This window comes from Antechinus flavipes, chromosome 1, assembly GCF_016432865.1.
Source record: "Antechinus flavipes isolate AdamAnt ecotype Samford, QLD, Australia chromosome 1, AdamAnt_v2, whole genome shotgun sequence".
In the NCBI taxonomy this organism is placed as follows: domain Eukaryota; kingdom Metazoa; phylum Chordata; class Mammalia; order Dasyuromorphia; family Dasyuridae; genus Antechinus; species Antechinus flavipes.
In genome coordinates, this window is record NC_067398.1 from 534639685 (window position 1) to 534667538 (window position 27854).

The 27854-nt window shown below is 34.3% G+C and overlaps 1 protein-coding gene across 3 annotated transcripts in view; it reads left to right on the top strand.

The window, feature by feature from the left end:
* NFATC1 (nuclear factor of activated T cells 1) overlaps positions 1-27854 on the top strand; it is a 201418-nt gene that overhangs the window by 103625 nt on the left and 69939 nt on the right. For all 3 annotated transcript variants that reach the window (XM_051970558.1, XM_051970556.1, XM_051970557.1), the window contains exons 5-7: positions 1923-2095; positions 6515-6655; positions 26438-26493. In XM_051970558.1, coding sequence (XP_051826518.1) covers positions 1923-2095; positions 6515-6655; positions 26438-26493 — 370 coding nt within the window. The remainder of the gene's footprint in view (positions 1-1922; positions 2096-6514; positions 6656-26437; positions 26494-27854) is intronic.

Here is a 27854-nt window from a genome sequence, read left to right on the forward strand (position 1 = left end):
TTAGCTTAACACCTAAATGAACCTCACAGATATTTGTAACAACTGATTTACTTTTTTTCTAGAATTTTAGCCACTGTTCTTATTGCCTCTTAAAATAAATATCTCAGATACAACTGTAAATATCTCCCACCCAGTCCTTCCAATTAGAAGGTACTTAACATGACATGATTGCTCTTGACTGTGAAGCAGTAAAGTTAGAGGAGTCACCTGAATATAATGTTTTTACTTTAATAATATTTTATTTTTTCCAAATTACATGTAAAAATAATTTTTCACATTCATTAAAAATTTTTTTTGACTTCTAAATTTTCTTAATCCTTCTTCCTTATCTTTTCTTCCTGAGATGGTAAGCAATTTAATATAGGTTATACATGTGCAGCTATGCAAAAGATATTTCCATATTAGTCATGTTGCAAAATAAGACAACCAAACAAAAACCATGAAAAAAATAAAATGGGGAAATAGTATGCTTCAATCTGTAATGAATATAAAATTAAAAAAAAAAAACATTATCAAGAAAGTTTTTTCAAATTCTATTAAACTGTGGAAAAATGATTCTATTGCTACTCATTCTTAACCATACTTTATTTGGCAATAAAAGAACAGTCTGTGCATTGTGCAAATGTTATCTAATCATATTTAGAGCATTATCTAGGACCTTTATTTATCAGAATTACAGTGAAATTTTATCTATTATCGTTGCAGGGAATTTATAAATATAAAAATTATATGTAGGAAACACACACAAACACACATACATTTTTGACTTGGATTCCAATCAGTATCCCAAGATCTGAGATGAAATTAAATGAAGATTTTTATATGCTGTAAATGAATATAGTTGTGGTACTTATAAAAACCAATTCATTTACCACATTGCCTAAGAACACCAATATTTTTCAGATGGGGGCTTACTGGATTAAAAACATTCAGTGCTATCCATTCAACTCAAGTCCAGATGAATGGTAGTTTCCACTTATGTTTTTAAAACTTAAGAGGACTTCCATCATAAATTTTCATTTTTTAGAGTCTTAGCTAAGCATGAGATATTACAGTAACAAAACTGTCAGATTTTTAAAATTATTTTTGATATTTGTTGATATTTGCTATTTGATCATCTGATGAAATAATTTATTTGATGAAAATATTTGATATTTTGATGACAAATACTATGGGAAAGGCAAAAATATTGTATACTATTATGGATAAGCACTCTGGATTTTGCACTGAAGCTTATTTGAATTGTAACTATAACTTGTAAAGCAGAGAAATGAGAGATTTAATAGTGCTGTTTTAGTTTCTTCTAGAATCAGTGGTGCATATGTATGAGATAGTGAAGAAGATTGTGATACCTTTTTTCTACATGACATTACTAGCTGTTTTTTCCCCATACCATAGTTACATAGTTTAACAATTATGTAACTCATACAAAGTGATAAAAAGAATCAAGACAGTTTTATGATTATCTTTATGATTCCAGTGCTTAGCACAGTTCCTGGCACATAGTAGGTGTTTAATAAATATTTATTGACTCACTGTGTATCTAAAGTTATTTTGCCTGAGAGATATATATAATTGAGCTATAATTATTTTGAGGATTGAATTATCTATAAAACTGCTTCAATTACTTGCTTGGCATGTGTAGATACAACCTCAGTGACGCCTTCAATGATTATTTTGAAATGTCTTTACTTTCAAATAAGCCATTTTCTTTTGCCACAAAATAGGTACGAAAATAGATAACTTTTCATGACACTGGGACTTGTGCAAACTCATATCACAAATAGTGCCATAGATATTATGGTAACATAGTAATGAGATGCAGAGGGCATCCTTAAAGGATGAGAAATTAGAAGTTTTCAACTCTATTATGTCAGGAACTAGTACAAATATTAAATGGTCTTTTGTTTTGTTTTGAGCAGTATTGATTGTGCTGGAATCCTAAAACTCAGAAATTCAGACATTGAACTACGGAAAGGTGAAACTGACATTGGAAGAAAGAATACACGAGTGAGACTGGTTTTCCGGGTTCATATTCCACAATCTAATGGCAGGACTCTATCTCTACAAGTGGCATCAAATCCTATTGAATGTTGTAAGTAATTATTTATTTTTCCCCTTTTTTTCCAGGGACTATATAGAATTTAGAAGGAAGAGATTTTAGAGATAATTTTTTTTTTCAGCACTGAATAGATGGGGAAACAGAAGGACAGAGATGGAATCACTTGAATAGTTCATTATACCAATTTTGCTTTTTTTGTTTAATATAACTTTTTCTTTATATTTGTACAGTAGCTATGTGGTGAAGTGGATAAAGCACCAATCCTGGAGTCAAGAAGATCAAAGTACAAAATTTGGCCTCAAATGCTTAATTAATAGCTGTGTGATCCTGGACAAGTCACTTAAACTTTCATTTGTTCCATTTTCCTTATTTGTAAAATGAGCATAATAATAGCACTTCATTCCCACCATTGTTATGTATATCAAATGACAAAACTGTAAAGCAACTAGCAGAGTGTCTGGCACAGAATATTATATAAATTTTAGTTCTTATTTTCATTATTAGCTTGTTTCTTCAAAAATATATATTTGATGATTCAGAGTTATTGAAAAGCATTATCTATTTCTCTGTTAAAAATAATACTTAATCACCTGAGGTTTGATTGTTACAAAGAAACATTTAGTCATGGTATGAAAAAAAAAATTGATGCTTACTTTAAATGTGGACCTGTAATATATTTTACAAAGGTGGTATAGTAGATAGAGTGTTGAACCAGAGTCAGGAAGACCTAACTTTAAATCTAGTCTCAAATAGTTACTAGCAATGTTGACGCTAAGCAGATCGTTTAAATTTTGAGTCACTTTCCTCATGTGAAAATTGGGGTAAATATAGCACCTCCTTCATGGAATTGTGAGAATCAAATGAATAATATTTGTTTGCAAACTGGCCATCATCATCATCATTGTCACCATCACTATTATCTAGAGATCCTTTGTTAGAGTAATCTTGATAATGCATCAGAATATTCAACACCCATCATGATTTAACTAATTGCAATTTGCAGTCTACATGAAGAACTGAGGAAAAAAAAAAAAACAATTTTGATGTTGATCTTTGACCTTAATCTATCACCGAAGAATTCCTTGTAATTTCAAAGAGTTTGTAAAAAGTGGGTTTAGGAGCGCTGAAATTTTTTGTGTGGAATAAATATAATTTATAGTTCTATTCATTGTATTAGGTCCTTGATGATTCCTTTTTTTTTTTAATCAAAGAATTTTGGGATTGAAGCCTCTTGTCCAAGTCCTTCATTTTATGGAGGAGGAAAATGAAATCAAGAAAGTTGACATAACTTGATCACATATTCCTCCTCTGCCACTTTGTTGTGTGACTTGAGGCAACTTATATCACCTCTCACCCTCAGTTTGATTGAACCATTAAAGAGTCTGAACATGCAACTTCATTTAGTTTTATGATTCCTGTCAAATTTTCTTCCTTCCCTCCTGCTCCTATTTCATTTCTAAACAAGGGTCTATTAGAGACCAAGATCTGGCTTCTGTTTATTATAGCTTCACTCATTTCATAAGTGACCTTCAGCAAATTATTAGAAGCTGAACTGAGAGAAAGCTCTTCTCCATGTTGCCCCACATATTTTTTACTCTACTTCTTTACTTCCTCTTTGTGGTTATTGAGGAGAAGAGAATAAGGGAAATGAGTATGAAAAACTAAAATGGAGTCTGGCCAAATTGATTGATTCTTTAAGAGATCTCTCTCTGCTGCTCATAACAGTGCTATGCTTCTGGAAGAAACAGAGAACCAAACAACCATTCCTTTATTCCCTTTGGTTTTTGTACCTCTTGCTTCCTAATTATGAACAAGTGCCAAGATTCAGATTTAATTCTCTGCTTTTCCCTATTTATGTTATCTCCCTTAGAGCTCGGCTAGTCTCATGGTTTCAGCTGCTACTTCTGGGCTTATGACTCTTACTCATCTCCAAAGCTAGCCTCTTTTCCAGCTCCAGCTTGGTTCTCTAATGGTGTATTCCATGTCCAAAGCTGAACTCATCATATACTTTCTTCTTCCCTTCCTGAGTTCCTCTAGTTTCTCTACTGGTGACATCATCATTTCCTCAGAAAATAGGCTCAAAACTTTAGAATTGTCTTTGACTTACTCCTTCCTTTCACCTCTCATATCAAATCACTCACCAAATCTTATTAAATTTTTCTTCTGTCTTCATGTCTGTCTTTCAGTGCATATCCATCCCTTCTCCTTCAGCTGGAATCTACTATATGTGTTCTTTCTTCCATTAGAAGGTGAACTCCTTGAGAGAAAGGGCTTTCTGAGTTTTCTATTTGTATCCTCGGTACTTAGCACAGGGCTTTGCACATGGTAAGAGCTTAGCAAATGCTTTTCCATTCATTCTTCATTTATTCCATTCCATTCCCATTGACACCTCCTAGATCCAAGTGCTCATTACCTCATACCTCTCAGATTTTAGTTTCCCTTCTCTAATCCACTCTTAATAATACTCCTAGATGGATCGTCCCCAAATGCTTCCTTTCTCATGCACTAGATGACTCAAAAGTCTTAAATGAATTTTTTAGGCCTTGAAAGAAGTCCTCAAGTCCCATCTTTCCCAGATATCTAAACTCATATAATTTAGGATTTAATTGCATACTGTCTTGAATTGCTGGGTCATTTTCCTGTTTATTGGCCTAGTCTCCCAAACTAGAATGTAAACCCCATCCCAGCCCCAGCATCAAGTACAAAACTGAGCATATAATAAGTATTTAGGAAAGTCATTGATTATTAGCAGAACTCTTGGAAGTTTAAGGATATGTTTACTGGTGGTTACTGCTGGGAGTGTGGAGGGGTGGGTAGGAAGTGGGTGGGAGAGCAGTGATGGGAGAGAAAAAGAAATAAACATTTATGAAGCATCTAATATGTACCAGGCACTATGATAAGTACTTTCTAATAAAATCTCATCTGAGCCTCAAAACAATCCTGTGTGGTAAATACTGTTTTTATTTCTATTTTACAGCTAAGGAAACTGAGTTGACTAACAAGAGGTGACTTGCCCACAGTCACACAACTAATCACACATTTTAAGGCTGGATTTAAATTCAAGTTTTCTAATTCCAGGCCCAGCACTCTCTTCATTGTGACCATATAGCTGCCTCATTTACTACTCAATGATATTATCTTAGATATTATCTGACGTTTTGTCAGACTACACAGAGCCCTAGATTGCTGAGCCCTTCATCATTCTAAGCTTTAGGCATGCTTCTAATGTTGTACAGGATCTGATTGATAGAATATCTCCATCCTATCACAACTGAGGGGCAAGGTAACAGTTACAAAAATCTCATCAGAATTCTCAAAGAATTGATAAATTCTCTTTGAATTCTAGAAATAGGAAACAGTTTGGGGAAGCTCTTTATACCACTGCAAGGGTGATTCAATTAATCTACAAGTATTTATTAAACACTTACTATTAAACAGGGGATACAAATCAAACAATCAATCAACAAAATTTTACTAAGTGCCTAATCTGAACTAGATACTGGAGATACAACAAAAAAGAATCAGCCTCTATCTTCTAGTATACATTCTGTACATTGATTGTATTATAGTCTCTGCTATTTTGAGATTCTATAGGACCAAGTAGATTGGGTTTCTCCTCACAAAAAAGCTAAAGCACAACAGATTATGAATTTTTAGTTGGAGAATGGAAGAGATGCCATAAAAAGACCCTATTTTCAAAATTGGATGATTAAAAATTTTTTTTCTTGACTAGTGATTTCACTGATATGATTGATGAGCTCCTAAAAAACCATCTCTCTATCATTGTAGATCAGCAACTCCTCTTCAATTTAATCTTAGGGAGTTATCTGGGTCACTTGCTTAGATTCATACAGACATTATATTGCAGTACATCTTGAATTCAGGTCTTCCAGATTCTGCGGCTGGTTATCTATTCAGAATACAATGAATATACAATACAATACAATACAATACAATCTCAATTAGCTATGTATATAGATTAATTATGCAATTATAATATGGAGAATCATTTGAAGCATTATATAGTGTTTTAAATTTTGTTCTGTAAAATTTTTATGGTGCTTCTTTAAAATACATGGAGATCATATTTTAGGTTCCCCCAAAGAACTCATTTGAATGGGTGGAGGATAAGAGGCCAAAAAATCTATCAGAAATTTGAATACTGAAGTCTGGGATTTCTGCTCCTAGTCTGATTCCATCACTGATGTATCTTTGTCTTCTATTCCCCATCTGAAAACTGAGGGTGATTATGCCATCCTATATAGAAACAACTTACTAAAAATTCATGCGGATTTCAGATTTCTCTTTTGTTAGTGAACCTTAGCATTGTCAGGAATATTGTATCAAATATTTTGTTCTGTAATGTAATGTAATGTAATGTAAGTGTTGCAAGATGTACTAAGCCTTTTGTATTATTTAAAAACAAATTATGTTCCATATTTTCTCCTCTAGCCCAGAGATCTGCCCAAGAATTGCCTTTAGTGGAGAAACAAAGCACAGACAGCTATCCAGTGATCGGTGGGAAAAAAATGATATTGTCTGGTCACAACTTTTTGCAAGACTCAAAAGTAATTTTCGTGGAAAAAGCACCAGGTATTTTCTTTAAAAATAGCCTTGCATTAACTTTTCTGTTTTGGATGCTTGTGGAAACTTGATTCCTGGTTGGGGAGAGTGTAGACCTTCTAATTACATGTTGTCCTTCTGCATATATTTTTCAAGTAATGGGGTGGAGCTGTGCAGATGACCTACATAACAATACCATTTTGCATAATATGTTTATATAGGCAGTTAAGAATTTTTGCATGAACTGACAATTATGGCATTTCAAGTAAGAGCTAAGAGTTTATTTTTGTAGCCAGCTATGATTCCCTCCTGACAGCTTTTATCATCAATATCACAGGAACTCCCAAGAACTTTGTGATGTTTTAGGAGGAAATAATTGAAAGTTTGTTTTCTTGTCTTTTGAGATATATTTTTTAGTAATAGATGCAACTTTTAGTTTCCTCATTTCCATCTCTGTGGCTACATATAACAACAGCCAGGCTGCCTGGCTACTCTTTCTAAGAGGTATTAACACATTCTCTTTCCTGGATATTTTTCCCAATGCATCACATTTTGGAAAGCACTATTTGTGTATGCTCTAAGACTTATGGGACATCCTGTAAGTATATATGTAAGTGTATACACACACACACACACACACACACACGCATATGTGTCTATATATTTGGGGGTATTGTGTATGTACATATATAGAGATATAACCTTAGGTCATAGAATTATCAAATTTTAGTAATAGAAAGGAATCTAACATTCATCTTTCCCAACTCCCTTTTTTACAGAGAAGGAAATTGAGGCACAGCTGAGACTAGCATCTAGTTCTCTTGACTTTCTCAGTTCAAGCAGTTTTTCTGCTTTTTAAAAATTATTTTCTAGAATTTGATTTTTAATTTATGGAATAAAACAAGCATTTTCATAGCATAATACAGTAAAAAAAAAGATGATTGTATATGAAATGTCAAATCTACTATGCATAACTTTCTATTCCTTTCAAGGACACAACAAAATTATCATGTACATTTTTTTTCTTCTTCTCCCCATCTAGTATACTATGTTAAATCACATTTTTATGGAATTCAATTCCTTTTTCCATCTTTCTCAAGGTTCACTATATAAATTCAATGATCTGCACCACTCCTGTGATGGGTGATTTCTTTTTACTAAAACCTTACAGATCACAAAGCCTTTTCACATTTATGGTCTTTGTTAACCTCAGGTGTCAGAATTTTAGAGAAGAAAATCTTTTGTGCTGCACCTTCAGGGCTCCTCAGTTAATGCCTGAAGTAGCCTGTGTAGGGTCACTCTTGCACTATCATCATTAGCTAACTGTTTTCTGTGGTTTCAGTGGCCAGAACCACACTTCACTTCTGGTCTTGGCTGTTGTCTTAAATCCCTTAGAGATATTTACTATCATTTACCCTTACAAATATGGTTCTATTGCATATAATCCTGAACTTAATAACTTTTATATTGGGCCTATCACAGCATTTTGCATGCCAGAAGGTTCTAGATAATTGTTGCTCATAGACTGATGCTAGAAAGATTTTTTCCTACTAATTTTCATTTCATTTCTTTCAAATAAAATTGGATATGAATATTGTGGATAGGAGTACTATGCATAGAAGCATTGTGATAAGTCAGGTAATGTATATTAAATCAATTTGTATTTTCTGGCTAAACCATCATTATACATTTACAATAATTGATTTGTTTTTTAATAAGAAATAAAACAATGTCTTCTGAAAGAATGAGGCATATAGAACATTAATTCATTTTCATTTTCTTTGAGATTTGAAGCATGTCAAGAGTTTCTCTACTGACAAAATTTCTGACCTGCCTACAAATATATTCCTGAACTTAATTGAGTGTTTTGAACTTCTCAATTGTCTTATCATCTCCCTATCATTCAAGAGAGCATTTTCCAGTGCAATCATTTCCTTATAGGATGTTCAGTCAATTTCAGAAGACTTAAAGTCATTTCTACAGCAGTTAGGGTAGGATGTATGATGTTTAGGGGTGAAGGGTTATTATGCTGCCTTTTTTTAAAAAAACATTTATGAATTGAAATGTTCTTGAAAGCACAGCCAATCCAACACTTATTCTAATCAAGTGAAAATCACTGAGGCATTCATCCTTTATAATGGGATCCTTGATTTTGTACAGTTTGTGGGAAGCTTAAGTGCTTCAATCAAAATGTGTTTGAAAATCTCTAGTATTTAACTTGGCAAGCCTCTGTAATCAGGAACATAATATGGGAGTGGGGAAAAGTCTAAATTATAAAGAAAATTCAACAATGATTTTTTAAAAAGAATTTATACTATTGGAAAACATTCTAAAATGATTAATTTGGAAATTGCTTAAATTTAAATTACAATTTAAAATATATGTATTTGTGCAGGCAAGAAGATGTATCACCAGAAAGGAATTTAAAGACAGTGTTTAGATAGCTCTTGTTACAAATTAGCTACAATTACCCTTCAGGAGTGACATTTTTGGTTGGGCTCTGTTTCAGAAAGAAAATTAATGCTCTTTTTATGGCTCTCTGCTATTTATGATTCTTAGGCCAAAGAGTATGATATTTGTCTTCAAATATTCTAAAGGATATTGGATGGAAGAGGGATTAAAATTATTCTGTGTTGCTCCAAAGGACAGAATAAGACCAATGGAGAAAGGCAGGGCTGGGGTGCTCATTGAAAGGCAGGTTTTAATTTAATATATAGAAAAATTTGAACAATTGATGCTGTGAAGAAATAGAAATGGCTTCTGATTGAGCTCCCAGCACATGTTCAAACTAAGGCGGAGATGTTACAGAGAGTTATCTTGCCTATAAGATTCAGTGGTTCTGGGAAAATGAAGTTAAGTCAGTCACCTGCAAATATTTTGACTTAAATAAATGTGGTTCATTTGCAAAACACTTTCTTCATTATCTGAGATAAATAGTTAAGTGATTTCCTCATTGTGATATAGGTGGTATTATCATTGTCACTCAAATTCAGCTTTTTCACACTGTTTTATATTCTTTTTACTATACCACACTGCTTCCTCATATGACTGAAAATGTATCTAACTGCCCTTCCAATAATATATATCTAGTTACCCTTCCAGAAATATTTTTCACTTAATGCAGAATTACAAAGGTAGTAAATTTAAGAAATATATAAAATATGCTCAAAAAGTAAATATATATTCAAAGCAGGTATTGTGGTTTCATATAAGTTCACATTAATATTTAGGTTAATTGATTTATACATTCATACACATACAAATGTAATAAATACCTCTGTAATATCATTCCTCTAGGTTTGCATTCTTATATTTAATTTCTCATTTACTACATCATTTCCTAATACAACTTAAAATGTTATTGTAACCAAAACCCTGTATCATTAGCTTATGAAAAGTTTTTCTTTTCTTGTTCTTTTTCAGAAAAAAACACTGAACTTGATTTAAATTCAAAATGTTACAGTACCAGTTACCCTTTGGACTTTCTGTGAGATCATCTGGCTTTTTTCTCTGCCTTGGTTATATGTGATGTGTGACTCGTGTGTGTATGTGTGTATATGTGTGTGTGTGTGTGTGTGTGTATGTATGTGTGTATTTTAAAACACCATCTACAGGTAAAATCAGGATAGGAAATCTAGTTTGAAGTAACCTTCTGTAAAGTTTAGATTATTTATTTTAGACAATTTATTTATGGCCTAGCCATATAGAGTCTTCCCTACTCTTCTACCCTCTAAGGGCTCTAAGGACTACCACTAAGTGTGTAAAAGTAGAAGTGTTATAATTGTCATAAATGTCAAAACCATATTATAGAACTATACTTCCTATCATTTTCATTTTTTATTTTTGATATGAAGTATGAAACTTAATATAACTCAAGGTGCTTCTTGTGTTTTTTGCATTTGTACATAATGTTGTTCACAAAGATTTGTTTCACTTTTGAGGTACCTCAATGCTAAACATACTCTAATTTACCTTAAGGTGTTGTTTTTTTTTTTTTTTCCTTAATGAAAGACTTGTGCTTCCTTTGACCTCACTTTCCTTCTCTCCCCACCAATCTCTTCTCTCTGTCTCTGTCCCTCTATTCCTGTCTCCCTCCCTGACTCTCTCTGCCTTTTCTATCTATCTCAGTCTGTCTGTCTTATTCTTTCTCTCTCTCCCCTCTCTCTGTCTCTCTTAATTTCTCTCTCATTTTTTCTCTCTCTTCTTAAAGGACTAGTCCTTAGTAGTCATAATCTCTTGAGAAATGACATTAACTTGGCCTCCTTGCATGCAGTCTGTCTGTTCTATCACTGACTCATACAAAAGGGAATCCCTGAAGAGCAATCATGCTGGTGCAGAGATACAACAGAGCAGTAGTTTTCATTTAACCCCTTCATCACTCCATTAGACTACAGAAAAAAAGTCAAACTTTGATAGACTATTAAATATTAAACATCTTTGTAGGGTTGTTGAATAGACTTTGAGAAAAGAAGGTGTTAGCTGAGGGAGAGTAGTTGGGTTAAGTAGTATTGTGAGAAAAGTGTCACAAAGGACTTGTTTAAGTTGGTATTTGTTCATAATATATTCCTCAGTCTCTGGGGTAGATAAATAATGGTGCTTTTCAGAAGAGCTGTATAATTTTTTTAAAGATCATTTACAGTGTTATAAAAAAATTCAAGTGTTGAAATAAGTCATTATTTCAGTGGATTTAGGTCAGTGCTTTATGGCATGTACATCAGGCCCCATTTTCTAGTGATGAAAGACAGTGTAGAACGGTCATCCAAAAACTGGAGCCACATCAGAAGGGACATGCATGGCAGCTATACTCCAAGAGGTTTGGCCTGTCCTATTCAGATTGCTCCTGCAACACTGGCATCCACTCTGTTTTGCCTGTTACAGACTTTCATTTGTGAGAAATTAAACATCAGTGGATCTTATTCCTTCTTTTACCATTCATTCAAGATCTTAAATTACATTATCATTAGAATATTTGACTTCTTTTCTCACTGTAGTTGGAGGCATCTAACTATAAAGCATGAATGTCAGTAAGGCACTGAACATTTACTATGCATCTACTATGTGCTAGGTGCTGTGGGGTGTGTGTGTGTGTGTGTGTGTGTGTGTGTGTGTATCTATATGTATGTATGTGTGCGCGCGTGTATAAGTGAAAAAAAGAGAGAAAGTAAAAGAGAGAGAGACAGAGACTCATAGATAGAGACAGTGACAGACAAAAACAGTGACAGATAAAGAGACACACACACATTCACATACAGAGGCAGACAGAGAGAGACAGAGACCACAGAGATAAGAGACACAGAAAGACACAGAGTCACATTCACTCACTCACACATATACGCGGAATGTGGGGAATATACAAATAAATATAGCTAGCTAATAAAGAGGCTACCTAATGTCTTTCAGTGGTTCTCAAAGTCTGGTCCAGAGCATCCAGGGAATCTCCAAAATCCTTTCAGAGAGTCTACAAATTCATAATTAGTTTTTATTTTTAATATGATCAATATCTATAACTATAAACCACATAAACAAAAACTCTTTGGACAGATCCTCAATCATTTTTAATAGGATAAAGATATTGAGAACAAAAGTTTGAGGACCACTGTAATATGTAAGGGAAAAATAGTAGAATGTCCACAGGAAGTATGAACTTATTTTTCTTCCTTTGGTGATTATATTTTTGTGATTGCCCCAAAGTAGAGAGGATAGGTCTGGGAGTTTCTTTTTGTTTAAATTGATCTCTAGCTAGCTCTTCCCAGGAAAGTTGTATGTATTAGCTGTTTGAGTGTTTGCAGTGTTATTGTGATTTGTGCATAGGGATCCTAATGACAACGGGCATGGGTTCTCAACAAAAATACAGTATTTCTTTACATTTGGAATGCATCTACAAACAGGCCTCTCTGTATTAGTGATCTTTCTCCAGCACAGCTTTTGTTAAGCAGCTCAAGGTTTCATGGAATGCTAATTGGTTAATTGAGTTACCTGATAATTCACAAAATGGCTAATCCACTCGTAAATAATAGCTACCTATATCACATGTACTGTTAGAATGTTGTTTTATTTTAATCTAGATCTAGTCTAGATTTTGTAGATGTAAAGACTCCTTGTGAGGAAAGTTCCCTTTACCAGAATATACTATCTCCTGCTTTGCAATTTATAGTTTTAGAGAATTGCTTGACTCTCAGAGAGCTTAGGTGACTTGTCCAGACTAACATGACCAGAATGTGTTGGAGAGGGAACTGGACTGATGTTTTCCTGACTCTGAGTCCTTAGAGAATCACATCAAGGAATAAAATACATAAATAGATATAGAGTGGGAAAATATATAAGAAAATTTTAGTTGTGTGTATGTAAATGTGCATACTAAGTATAATGATTTTTTTATTTTTAAATTGTTTAAAGAGGAAAGAAAGCTAATAAGCATTTATATTATGTCTACTATGTGCCAAGGACTGTGCTAAGTAATTTTTTAAAATAAATATTATCTCATTTGATCTTCATAATAATTATTTGAGGTAAGTGCTACTACTACTATTCCATTTTATAGATGGGAAAACTGAGGCCAATTGTGATTTTTCTTTTTTTGTTAAGAGACTTGCCCAGGGTCATACAGCTCATAAATATGTGAGAACATATTTGAACTCAAGCCTTCTGACTTCAGGCCCAATGCTCTATGCACTGCATTGCCAGCTTAAACAAACATTGCCCTTCTCTACTCTCCTATAGCTAAGGGGTTTACTTACTTCAGAAACATGTCTATGAAAGGAAAGCATCTTTTCTTATCAGTCAATTGGAGTCAAGACATCCTAAATTATAAACTGCTTGGATTAATTTTTGTTTTATAACCAGTTGGACACAGTCATTATCACTATAGTATTATGTATTTAATTGGACATTCCTATCGTGTGATTTTATGTGGGGGTTGAGAGGATAGGAATCATCTTTTTGTTCATTATCAGAAATTCATTCTCAATGCAGATTTAATGCTTTGAAAGGATTCTGTATAAAAATCAAATAACTAGTCAGAGTTCCTGGCTTTTAGTGACCTACCTTCTAAGATAGGCAGCTAAGACACAAACAGAAAATTTAAAGACATGAAAGTAAGCAGACATTTCACACATGCTCAAAGCAAATATTTAAATTACATGCAAATAGACAATTGAATATTTGTTGAGTGGTATATAAACAGGGAGTCAATAGATTGTGTATGGAAAGGGAGGAATGTTTTATAACCTTTATGTACAAATTATGGAAGTGTTACGTAGATGGCCAAAGTTCCTGCCACTTTTCCTATAGAGAACCTTTTGGGATCACAGATAGTAATTAAGGATTGGCTGTTGGAGAAGTCAGAGGGCAACTATAAATACTCTATCCTGAATACCCCAAATACCCAAAATACCCAAATGGGTATTCTTGGGTGATTACTGATGTTCTCTCTTCAAAAAACAGAGATGAAACATTTTTGCTCTTGCTCCAATAAAGCAGAAATACAGCTTAGTGTTAGGGTAGGGGGCAGAGTAGCTTTGTAAATGGTTTCTAAGTTTCTATTTTATTAGTATTGCCTCTCTTCTTTCATTCTCTAATTCCTTTGCTGCCTCTCTTTTAATATTAGAAAATACCATTTGAAATTCCATTTAGCTAAATGTGTCTAACTTTTGTTAATTCACTAAAGCTAGGGTAAGAAAGAATAATTTTTTTAAGTCACAAATTAAAATGGCCTAGGCTTTAGAGACAACATAGGATAGTGGCTATCAAGCTGGCCTCAGGGGGTACAGTGTTTAAGATTGATATAATAGAAAGACCTGAGTTCAAATCCCAGCTCAGAGGCTTACTAGCTGTGTAACCCTGGGCAAATTTCCTTATCTGTAAAATATAGGTAATAATAGCACCTATCTTATAGAAAATAATAGCATTTGATTGTGGGAATCAAATGAGATAACATAGGTATAGTAATTTTTTTTTAAATGTTTGCCTCTGAGCCATATTGGTTTTGTGATCCTCAGCAAGTAATTTACCTCTCAGTGGTACCAGGCAATTCTCTAAGATTATCAATTGCAAAGAAGGTTCTGAATTGTACCTGCAAAGGAAGACCTTCACTACAAATTCCCTATACCAATGTATCAATTCAGAAGAATGGTTTTTAAAAAGTTTTAAAAGTAAAAAATTATTTTTTTCTAATTTTTTCTACCTCTTCCTTTTCTCTTATATCAACCCTTCTTTCTTATTTCCTTATCTATTTCTCTTTTAAGTGTCTATTTCTTAAAATCATTGGAAGGGTTAAACTACTAGTCAAGTCTCTTGTTAAATGACACTGGAGAAATCTAGCAGAAATGCATCATATCTTGGCTCACCCATACTCCATATTTAGGTTTATGCCGCATCGATAATCTATCAGCCTCTTGCTTCTCTTCTAATCCATTTCTTTATTCTTCTGCTCTTAAAGAGTGCAAAGGTTTAAGCTTAGAGTGAAGTTTAAGGGGTAATCTATATATACCTCAAAACAGAGCAAGAGGCTGGAATCATCTTAATCCAAGATTAAGGCAGGAAGCTAACTGTTCAAGAAGTAGTTCCTGAAGTCATTCACTTTGAGGCTATGGTGATAGCCTTCTGCTTTCTATGTAGGGAGTACATATAACAACTTCTCAGAGCTCCTATTTTCCTGTGGAAATGATGGCCATTGTACATTTCCACCGCTCCACGGCTTGAGGTGATAAAAAAGATGGTAGAAAGTTGGAATTTCAGTTTTAAGGGGAGAAGCTTAATCTGAACCTCTTTATATATAGAAATATGGCTTCATAATACTCTCTGAAAATATATCTCCAATTAATAGACTATGGAATGTAGAAAATCTCCTAATTCTTCATCTGACTTCTAGATGTATTAGATGTTAGAAAACAGAAAGGAAGCCATAGAACTCTCCCCAGAATTTAATATCAATTGTGAGGAATAGGAGAATAAAATTAGTCAACCAGTATTTCTTAAACACTTTCTGTCTACCAGGCACTAAGCTAAGTCCTGGTTAAAAACAACCTCAGCCTTCTGGAAGTTTATGGCCTAATGTGGAGGACAACAAGTAAATAATTCAACTTTTACAAGGTACAAAGAAGAAAGGAAGCCCAGGGATTCTGAAAGGTGGAAATTGAGGGATTTGGGATTGGGATTGCGATCTACTTTTATGCAAAGTGGATAGTTATTATTTTAAAAAAGATATGTACACATATATGGTCAGCAAGCATTTATTAAGTATCTACTATGTGTTAGACATCATGTTAGGTTTTAGGCTACCAAGAAAGGTAAAAACAAGGAGATAAACCCTAATAGAGAGACAACATGTAAATAACAATATACAAACAAAATGTATACCAGATAAATTGAAGATAATTGATGTTCTCAACAATTGTTCAAAGTTAATATAGACTGAAAGATGCTGACTTTTCATTTAAAAAATCTTCATACAGAATTTTAAAAATTTCATGGAATTACAAATGTATAATGTTTATTTAAGAATGAATCTTTTTAGTGACAGAAAATTAAAAGGAATTAAGGTTTTTCAAAAGAAAAGTATTGACTTTTGATATGCTTTTTTCAGTTCTATAAACTTTTGATAATCTTTTGGAGTGAATGCATTACACTTTTAAATTTAGCCTAATCCATATGTTTTGAGGGTTTTTTTTTTTTTTGTTTGTTTGTTTTGTTTTGTTTTTGTTTGTTTTTTTTACCAGAAAACTAGGGGCAACCTGGTCAGGAAACTTGGATTTATATTGTCTGTGTGATCTTGGATAAATCACTTAACCTCTTAGATCTCCAGAACTCTCTAATACTATAAATTGCAAAGAAAATGGTGATCTGCATTGGTAGAGAAAGTTTCCTCATATGGGAATTCTTTATACCCATGAAACCATTCTGCATCTCTGTACCTATCAATAGGAAGGTAAGGAGATCAAGAGATAAGGTTATATAGGAATTAAGTAGCGTTGGTTCATTGTGCTTCAGTACCTTACTAAGAATCCATTAAAAACTCAGGTGAAGACTTTTTCAATTTCTTGTGTTTGCAGGACCGTGTTCATGGAGTTTCCCATTGCAAATATACCTTTCTGAGTGTTTAGCACATGGTACCACCAAGTTTAATAAATCAAATAGTCCTGTAATACTGTCTACTTGTATGACTTCATGTTTATGGATCCCAGTGGCCCCAAATATGCTGTTAATTACCCAGACACGTCAAATTAGCCTTCATTCCACCATGCTCAGAATTCTGAGACCAAGCTACAAAGTAAATTTTCCCTAGGCATTATGCTCAGTGACTATGAAGTTTTAAGTTTGCCAAAGAATGAGGTGATGAACACCGCCTGCTGTAATTAGTGTGCATGGTGAAATTTTTGCCTAGAAGCATATGATACAATTGGGAAATCTCAGTTTCACCAGCTGAATGTTGCCCTGAACAAAGCTTAGGGGCTTGGGGAATGGGTTTTTTTCCCCCCTTTAGTAGTTAACTATTCACACAGCAGGTATTAAAATGCAATATTATTACATTAGGTCACACAGTTTATGAAAGATGATCTGTAAACCTCTCCTGTCAAAAAAGAAAGCACTTTTAATAGCATTTGGAGAGGGTGGGTCAGTTGAGGAACAGCACATGGGATTTTTCTTTTTTTTTTTAGCTCTCGTCTGATGCATTGGAAAGCTCCGGTGCTGGAGTCTGTTTTGACGAGATGTGATGAGCGGCCAGTGACTGCAGTCTTGGCAGGGCTCCATTTGGTGAGAGATCTTAAATTCCCTAAGATCTTTCCATTGCTCTTTCCACTGCCAGTAGCAGTCACAGTTTGGGGGCATCTAGCCAAAAAGGGGGTCGTGTTTCACATTGGTAATCAAACTGTAGCTCATGCAATAAATAAGCAAGTGGCAGAATTCCCCTTTAGACAAGCACTGCTTTGTGATTTGTTTCTCTCGTCTCTTGTTTATCAAGGGTCAGCACACCATCCTTGATGAAACTGAACTGATTGTATGCATTGACTCAAATCTAGAGACAACCTGGTAGATAGGTTTCTGTAGCAGGTACCAGAGGGTTGCGAGAGTAACTGAGAATACTAAAGTTCACATGAAGGTCATTTGTGCCTAATTCTTCAAGATAGATTGGTAGTTTAAAGGATTTCTGAAAATTGATACCTCTGGGCTTGTAGTCTCACTAGGTGATAGTGGAATCCTTTCACATATACCCAGAAATCATGACAGAGCATGTAGGAAAATATCTTCATGTTTCAGATTTTCCTGGCCATTTGACATAGGAAATGGCAAAGATCATGAGGGACAGTATCCATTCACATGCACTTTGTCGTCATCATCCTTGCTTATGCATGACTGTGATCATCAGAGACATAAAAATATTACAGAACTGACCTCACTAGGTTGCATTTAATATAACCAACTCCATCATGATATTCATACAGTCCAGAAAAAGCCTACAGAAGTATAATCGCAAGGAGTTAGACGTGAAATCTCCAGATTTGTAGAATGTAGAACAATGCTACTTAGCTTTTCTTCAGAAAGAAAAATTCCTGCTGTATGGTAAATGTAGCAGAAATGTACTCACTAAGTTTAAATAGATCAACCTTGTAACTATGCAAGATTTTTAAATCCCAATTATACTATTTACTACTTATGTGGCTTTGGATAAACCTGGCCTGAGATCTTCCTTTGGGAATCAAACTAGATGGAAATCTGAGATCTCTACCATCATTATATCTATGATCGTATAGTTTTAAGAATTTCCCTTCTGGAAAAATTTTATTGACAGATATCGCAAATAACTTGATATTTGTGATATTATCTATAAAGTGCTTTGTAAATCCAAAGCATTGTATCAGTATGAGCTGTCATTATTATTCTTTGTTAGAAAGGTTTTGCTTTGTTCTTTTTCTGTGCAGCATAAAAACTTTAATTCTGAATTTAAGCAACAATGCCAAAGATCTTTAAAAAAAAAATTAACCTGAAAGAATAAGGAAGTTATAGCAGATTCTTCCATGAGAGGACAATGTAGCACATTTTGGTGTGTGTATATATATGAATACATATATATGTACATATGTACACATATGTGTGCGCAGGTGTTGAATTGTCTCCTATTTTTCTGATACAGTTTGTACCACCAACTATGAATAAGGGATCAAAATTGGAAGGGGAGTAATCATTTGAACTTTGTCAGATAATATCCTTGTTTTTGTTTTGTTTAGGTTAGTAGGCCCACAGATTGTTGATCTCTAACTTCTTTCTTCCAGTTCTTACTTAATTCTAGTCAGACCACTTCTTTGAAACCATTTGCCATTTCCATTCCTTCTAAGCCAACACCACCATTACAAGCAAATGGATCAAAGGCCTTCTTACCCCTCTGTGATTAGGGAGCCAAAACTCAGAAATCAATGTCTGGTGCCAATCCTTGACACATATGAAAGAACATCTGAGTCTTTTTCCTTGCCAGTAATCCATTTAGAATTTTCTGTTCTGGATATTGACAATCATGCTATTTGGGATTTAGTGGGCGGGGTGGGTGGGTGATAGAAAATGGTCACAAGGAGCATGAAGCTCTTAATTTCATTATACTTTTTTAAACTTGAAAGATATATCTCAAAGGAAGTTCTGCCATGCATTAAGTTTAACATAAAATCAATGATAGAAATACAAACACTCCAAGTGGGCAAAAGTTGGTGAGGAAAGTTAAGGAGTTTAGGCTTTTTTAAAGCTATATTAGGAAAAATTTTAATATCAAATAAGCAATAAAATCACTGTATATGGTGGTTGTGATGATAACAACAGATGACAGAGAGTCAATACTTATTTTGCTTCTGTTTTTTTCTTTCTTTTTTTCCCCAAAGAATCTAAGGGAGGTGATACCCAAAGCAAGTAAGAAATCAGGAAATAGTACCTAGTTGCCTCAATCACTTCTCCTGAATGAACTAGATACTAAAAATTCAGAACATATGATTATGGAGACTTTGTCCATCATCTCTGAAAGATTATAAAAAATGAAGGTATATTGTAGGATTGGAAACAGTCTACGGGCTTGATTCTATGCAACCAAAGAGTTAGTTAGGGAACATCTAGAAAATGAAATGGTGACTTCAAAGATCCACCATAGCTTCATCAAGAGCACATCCTAATAGGCTAACCTTATTTCCTCTTTTGATGGAGTAACCAGCCCTACAGATCAGCAGAATGCTACTAAAGATATAGTCTCCCTAGATTTCAGAAAAGCGTTTGACAGTTCGGATGCTATTCTTTTGCATGAACTAGATGCAGATGATAGCCCAATGAAAAAGTAGTCTAGGACTGGTGACCAAAGAAGAAGTCATTCATGTAGGTCTAAATGGAAAGGGATTTCCAGTGACATGAGCTAGGGATCTAGCTTTGGCTCCTACATTATTTAACATTTTGATCAATAAATTGGATAAAAGCTTAACGATGGCATTCCTAACAAATTTTCAGATAATTTCAAACTGGGTGGAACGTATAAGAAAACTTAAGCTTCAAAAAGCTGCACATTTGGCTAAAACTATTAAGATTAAATTTAATAGATATAAATGCAAAGTCTTATATCAAAATCTAAAACAATTGGGCAAGTATAGGATGAGTAAGGTGTGTGGCTAGAGAATAACTCAGCTAAAGGAGGACAAAGTCAAGATGAAAGTGTGAAAGGAAGCAGTTTTGCTAAGTTCATCTAGCACAGTTTTTTGACAACCACCTAGAAAACGAGCCAAATCAAATTTTTATTGGGAGAACCAAGAGAATAATTCAACTGTAAAAGATCTGGGGGTCTGGATGGATTGAAGTTTAATATAATTCAACATATAATTTGTAGTTAAAAAGAATTCTAAAACTATATGATGTTAAGTAACATCAAGAAAGGCAAAGTATCTAGGACTAAAGATTCGATATTGTCCCACTATATTCTACTCTGATCAGGCCATATATGGATATTCTTTTCAGTTCTACACAACACATTTTAGGATGGAAATTAATGAACAGGAGAGAGGCCAAAGCAGGGGAAGCAGAATGGTGAAAGGCTTTAAGATTGTGCTATATGAAGAATGATTAAAGGAATGGTAAATGTTTATCCTGGAGAAGAAAAGAATGTGATAGCCATCAGGTATTTAAAGAATCATCAAATGAAAGAGGGCATTGACATGTTCTTCTTGGTCATAAAGGGCAAGATTAGGAGTAAGGGGTAAAAGTGGTTTTTTTTTAATAATAAAAATTATACTTTCTGTGGGAAAAAAATTCCCTAAGATTTAGCAGTCAATCCCAAAGTGGAATAATCTGCCATGAAAGGTAGTAGGTTTCTCCTTGCTGAAGGTTTTCAAATGAATTCTAATTCCCCATTTTGATGGGTATGAGAACATTCTCATCCAGGTAGAGTTTGGACAGGTTAGCTTCTGAAGTCCCCTTCAACTCTGAAGTTCTGTGGCTCAGTGATGTGGCCTGGCAGCATGCCACGCATGACTTTCATTTCAAGAGAATGGAGTTTTCTTGCTATACTGACAGCTATCTCATTAAACCTGTTACTGCATTGAGACAGAAAATGAGGTGAAAATGATTAAACAAATGAAGAAATTGACTTATTTTTCCTTCTCATTTCCAACTTCCCATTTTTTGGTGTATATTTGGAGGTAAAACCAACTGATATTACAGTTAATTTTCTTGGATAACTTTGGTCACTTTATATTCTAGGTTGAATTTGTTAAGAATTTGCTACAAATGGTTTTATATCCTGCTTAAAAATAAGGTGATAGCTAAGTGAAATGAGCAGAACCAGGAGATCATTATACACTTCGACAACGATATTGTATGAGGACATATTTTGATGGAAGTGGATTTCTTTGACAAAGAGACCTGAGTTTCAATTGATAAATGACGGACAAAAGCAGCTACACCCAAAGAAAGAACACTGGGAAACGAATGTGAACTAACTGCATTTTTGTTTTTCTTCCTGGGTTATTTATACCTTCTGAATCCAATTCTCCCTATGCAACAAGAGAACTGTTCAGTTCTGCAAACATATATTGTATCTAGGATATACTGCAACATATCCAACATATAAAGGACTGCTTGCCATCTAGGGGAGGGGGCGGAGGGAGGGAGGGAGGGAAAAAAAAATCGGAACAGAAACGAGTGTCAATATAAAGCAATTATTAAATAAAAATTAAATTAAAAAAAAGAAAAAAAAATAAGGTGATAGATGATTTCCTTGCATTTGGTGAGAATTTTAGAATTGGGAAAGAGGTTAAGGACATAAGGATTCTTAAGCAGAGGAGTGTCTTAATTTTCAGGCATTGCTTTCTATTAGACTGATTTAAATATATTAGTGAAACAATTCTAAGTGAGAACTCTGTCTCCCTCTGTCTCTGTTGGTTTCTTGTGTTTCACTGTTTCTCTGTCTGAATCTCTGTCTGCACTGCCTCTCTTTCTTTCATTTCCCTAAGAACAAAATAAAACAAATTGTAGTATTTCCACTGAAGTATTGGGGTAATTAATTGAAGCCAAAAAGAGACTTTGTCTAGAAAGGTACCCATTCTGCATTTTCTTCTCCTTTTCCCAGCTTCAGATACAGAAAGAATAGCTATGGGATAATGGGATTGGTGATCCCAGACGACCCTGTCATAAGTATTCTGCTTTGTGACCTTTTTTGATCCATGCATTTTGTTGTTTCTGTTATCTCCTTTAATTCATGTGATTATAAAACCATTTTGGTTAATACATGTTGATCCTGGTGATCTCACGAGCTCTAACTATCCAGAATCCATTCTCTGGTATTTAGAAACCCAATCACAGACATCTAAGAATAATGCCCAACTCACTAAGAAGGATTAGAAAATAATAGTGTGTCTTAGAAAAGCTTTTAGAGCTCCTAAATAAACTCTGGGTTACTTTCATGTATGGGGGAAAAAAAGCTCAGCTCTAGAAAAACACTACAATATATATGACTAATTGACATTGTGAGTTTTAAACAGCTTCTTTTTCAGTCCTGTAGAGTGTTGGAACAGACCCACAGTGCCCTGTTTGTGTAGAAATCTAACTGGGTGTGGTGGGGAAGCCTTTACTGTGACTCATGCTGTAGGGAATTCCCTAATGATTTGGAATATTTTTACCCCTGGACTTCTATGCAGTTTCCTGGAGCACTGAGAAATGTAATGAGGATTTGATAAGGCTGAAACACAAAGATCCATTCAGGGCTGACCATTTCCCTTTCCAGTAGGAGGCGGGTTTTGGATGGGATTGAATTCATTTCTTACCTCCAAGTTCAGGTGCCTTGCAGCAGACAGCCCTAAGGCTGTGATGGATCCACTTGGCAGGATTTGCCATCTCTCATTTGCTCTGAGAGAAATTTAATAAATTATAAGAGCCATAATTTCATTGTTGGTGACTCCAGGTGTTTCATAGGGAAAAATGAGTGTGAAATGGTTAAGAGATGTTGAAAAAGTGACAAATTGGTAGAGATTTCTAAGGACTGGACTTGCCATTTCATTAGTATAGTTAATTTCTGGATAAGAAAAGTCTCTTTAGGTCAGCAACTTAGTCTTAGAGACTAATACAGAGCACTAACACAACACTCTAGAACACTAGAGGTTAAGTGACTTTCCTAGTTATTTAAACACTAAACACTAAAACAGCCGATATGTATCTGCAGAACTTGAATTCATGTTTTCCAAAAGACAACCTTGGTTTTTTTCCTGGTCTAGATTCTCTCTGCAATTTAAAAGTCTCAGAGAAACCAGCAACCCAGTATATAGGTATATAGCTTACCCTTAAGAGATGGGAATAAGCTGTAAGAAGAAGAACCATATTTTTTTCTCTCTTCAAAGATAGGACTGCAAAATGAACCTAGCTATACTAATGGCCAAATTAGTTTCTCTGAATTCACTCCACTGTGCAAAATTGAAGCCAGTGTCTGAAACGGCTTTTCATTTCCCCCAATCGTCAGATTGATTGGGGGAAAGCCCCAAGAACTAGTCCTTCAAAGTTTCACATATATTTTGGTGGGTCCAGAGAGCAAACCTTTTAACGGGAATGCCTGAAATGCGTCTGCTTCAGCTTTGTGTTATGTCTGTAATTTGAATTATTTGCATTTTGGAAAGGTATAAATTGCTCTGGTGTACTTTTGTTGGTGCCTGGCCAGGCAGGGAGTTGCCTTGGGCCCTAAACCAGCCAGGCCAATGCAGATGTGGCAAGCTTACAATGGAAACTTTTGTGGTTTATCAGGCCTCACTTCTTAGGCACATTCTGACAAGAAGAAAGGTATCCCATATGCTTATTGAATTGGAAGAAAATTCTTTTCTCCTCCATAGGCAAATTTCCTTACCACTTAGACCCTCACAAACTGTTCCTAACCCAATGTATTTTTTTTTCTTTTAAATTGTATAAACCTGCAAAACATGTTTACTGTAAGAGGTTGACGTAGTGGTCTAAGGTTTCCCTCCTGGAGTAGGGCCCAGTTCGTGGGCGTTGAGATTTCCCTCTTGGTTCACCAGACGTAACATGAGGAATTGTCTACTTTTTTTGTCTCTGCTTCATAACCGCTTCTCCTCCTTATGTTTTTGTTAAATGAAATGTCACTAACTCTTAATGAGTCCTCTATTTTTCTTCTCTCTCTCTGATTCTTACTCCCCCTCAATCCTTCTGCTCCCCCCCCCCTTTTTTTTTAACAGTAAGGGTCTGGACATTCTCAAGAGAATTTCTTACTGAAACCCAAACTATGATTCTTAGCTTCTAGTTGATAGGTAAAGACTAAACACTGGCCGGAATTTTTCTCTAACAGTTTAGATTATAACACCTAAAACGGTTTTTTGAACAAACTTGTGCTTTGTCATAATAAAATTTCAAAAGCTTGTAGGTTAGTGTCAAAGAGAATTAATAGAGGATTAGTTATATAAAGAATAACTTAGATTTTAAAAAAAAAAAGAAGAAGTAGAAGAGAAGGGGAAAGCCTTTCAGGGCTCCAAGACAGAGTCCTAGATAGGATCCTAGATCATATAGTCTCTTTATAAGATAGAAACTAGGACTTAAGCACAAATCAATACAAAATTCTAGCCATCCTTTTTCAAAGCCAGGAAAGCATTCCTGACCACTAGGACATATGGCTACAGTAAAAAATATAGTCCTTTGGCCAAAGTTCTTGAGCAGGTCTGAACTTTGGAACTTTTACAGAGCTGTCAAAATTCTGATGTCTTCAAGAGCAACTAAGTTTATTTTTAGCTTCACAGTATTTTTTCCTGTAGGAAAGTTGGGTCCTGTACCCAAGAGACAGTGGTCTATTTTTTTCTTAATCAATGATTTAGTGGATTCATCTGGTGAATGAATTGTGTACTTTGATTTGGTAGCTCTGGGAAGTTTGTGTAATTTTGGCATGTTTGAAACTTGATATCAGAAGGTTCTGGGCATTGGTATACCTAACATATTTTCTCCAATCAGTAACTTCTGAAGGGATTTCTCTGATTTTATTTTGTTTTGCACTTTTAAAAAGGTATATATTTTCTCCTTTAGAAAAAATGTAAGGAGAAATACATATATTCCAGCAGAGATTCATGATTCATCTCTGTGAATACTCACTTTTTTCATCAGTATAGATTTTAATCCCTATATACATTAGTAGGTAGTTTAATAAATTGTGATTACATTAAACTTTTTTTTTAGGATGTCACTTCATTTTAGTTAAAGGTAAATGATTGAAGGGGTAGGAGATGAAAGTAAATTTCTTTGTAAGTAATCAACACCATCACTTTTACTTGTCAGTTTAAAAATAATGACTTAATGTCATTCTCATAACAACCTACTTTCCAGAATGATGTTTCTATATACAGACTATTGTTTGCAGGTATTCATTAGATGCTCCTAAAAGTGACACTTCTATGTTGAACATGATAGGCAATAAAGAACAAAAAGTTCATTTATAAGTACCTTGAACCATTTTTTTTCCCTTAAAAAAAGTCCACCATACAAATAATTCTGGGTTAAAGTTCAAGTGAATTTGTATTTGTATTTGCACATCTGAATATGGCAATAAATATACAGAAAAACATCATGAGTGTCATTTCCTCATTTATTATAATGGCATCTCTGATAAGACAGAAGAGCGCATACCTCTCCAAATGTTCTCTTTCTACTGCTGGACAGAGACACAATTAGTTTTTGTGCCAGCCTGAATTTTCCCCATGTTTCTCATTTCTCTTCAGATAGATAGATATGGATTTAGACATTTGTTATTGCCAGTTTTGATTATAGTGAGATAAAGCCACATTAACTAAATCTAAATCAAAATGGCTTAAATTTGATTCTGTGGCTAGTAACATGAATATATCTAGCTTAAAGGATTTCTTAAGAATTTATGTTTTTTCTTTAAGACCTGTGTTTGTATTCAGTGTTAGGGTAGCTGCAAACTAGCCACTTCACTGAAACTGATGTCTTAGATAATGATTATGTAGCATCATATATTATAGTTACTGTGTCAAACTGTAAGCTTCATGCAGGCAAGAACCATGCCTTATCTAAATTTTCTCCTGTATCCAACTTAGTGCTTTCTATTCAATAGATTCTTACTCATGTTTGTTGTTTGATCTAGAAAGAAATCATCCAAGAATCAGGAAAAATTTTGGTGCCTCAAGCCTGTTACTTTTTCCTATCACTGAGTCCTAATGTTAGCTGCACAATGAAAATACAAGCTGTTATTTATATGGGTTTAAGAGTGAAGGGAGAGAATGGGGGAGGATAAACTAGAGGTTAAAAGAAATATATGCACAAAAGAATAGATTTATTTCTATCTTTTCCTTTTAGATGGTCACCATGTGTGGGAAATGGAAGCAAAAACTGACAAAGAAATGTGCAAGCCAGTAAGTATTCCTTAAATATACTGCCATTTAAAAAAAAAATACATGCTCTTACATGTTTCTATAGCATCTAGCTAGAACAGAATTAGAGTTTCCTTAACTTTGGCACATAGTTTCTTTAGTAAAATAGAACAACTAATAAAAATAATAGATAGGGCATGAACAAGTCATAAAAATGATTGTAAAACACTCTGTGAAACAAGTGCTAAAATGAAGCTAAATAATGTGAAGAATAATCATGGTAACAGCAGCCATGTGGACCAAGAGACGTGAATTGGTCCTCCTGGAAATGCTTTATAAAATGATTTGGGGACAAAATGGATATCACTAGAAAACATATGAGGCAACTAACTAGGTGGCAGAGTGGATAGAGTGCCTCAAGTCAGGAAGACTTATTTTCCTGAGTTCAAATTTGACCTCAGAAGTGTACTAGCTGTGTGATCCTGTGCAAGTCAGGGTTCTGTTTGCCTCAGTTTCTTTCCTGTAAAATGAGGTGGAGATGAAAATATCAAACCACTTCATGATCTTTGTAAAGAAAAGCCCAAATGGGGTTACAAACACACACGTGTGTGTGTATGTGTATGTGTATACAATCACAAAACCTGAAATTCTTGAAATATGTTTTCCATCCTTTGCACATGGATGCATATATACTTTTCTGCTTTCTCTATCACAGTTTCTTCAATGGCAGCAAAGAGACTAAGGCATAGGGGATTCCCCAAAATGAATACTACTGTTCCCTCCAAGTCCCCTGGGAAACAAGACTTTTGAGACTCTCAAAATTGACCTGTTCTTCAGTGGGGTGTATCCCCCATCCTATAGATAAGTTGGTTCTTAGACCAATATTTCAATAACTCTCTTAGGCAATAGCTTATTATTAACCATCTCCTACAGAGCATTTTATTTTTATGTTATTTTTGTTTTAGATGTAAGATAGATACTACTTCAGACATAGCTTTACTTGACAAATTTACTCATTGGATTTGCCTACAAATATGTGATTTTTAAAAGATATATATGTAATTAAAAGGGAAGAATAAATTTGTAATATATTCTGTAACTATTATTTTTAAATTTTTTTTCTTCAGTTTTACAAATAACCACTTATCTGAAAAATTGTATTTCAGTTTTATTTTGTATCCCTCAAATCAACCAGCTCAGTGCTGCATACTTAATAGGTATTTGATAAATACTTGTTGATTGATTGATCACCTTTGGTGATAAATTATTTCTTTTGGATGATCAGTAATGTAGGGAATTTTTGTTGATGTTGTTCCTCCAATGGAAAGATCAAGTTGATTTAAAGCATATGTGGTTGATAAGTTTTTGTTCAATAATTAGCAATGTTGATTTGCTTTCCCAAT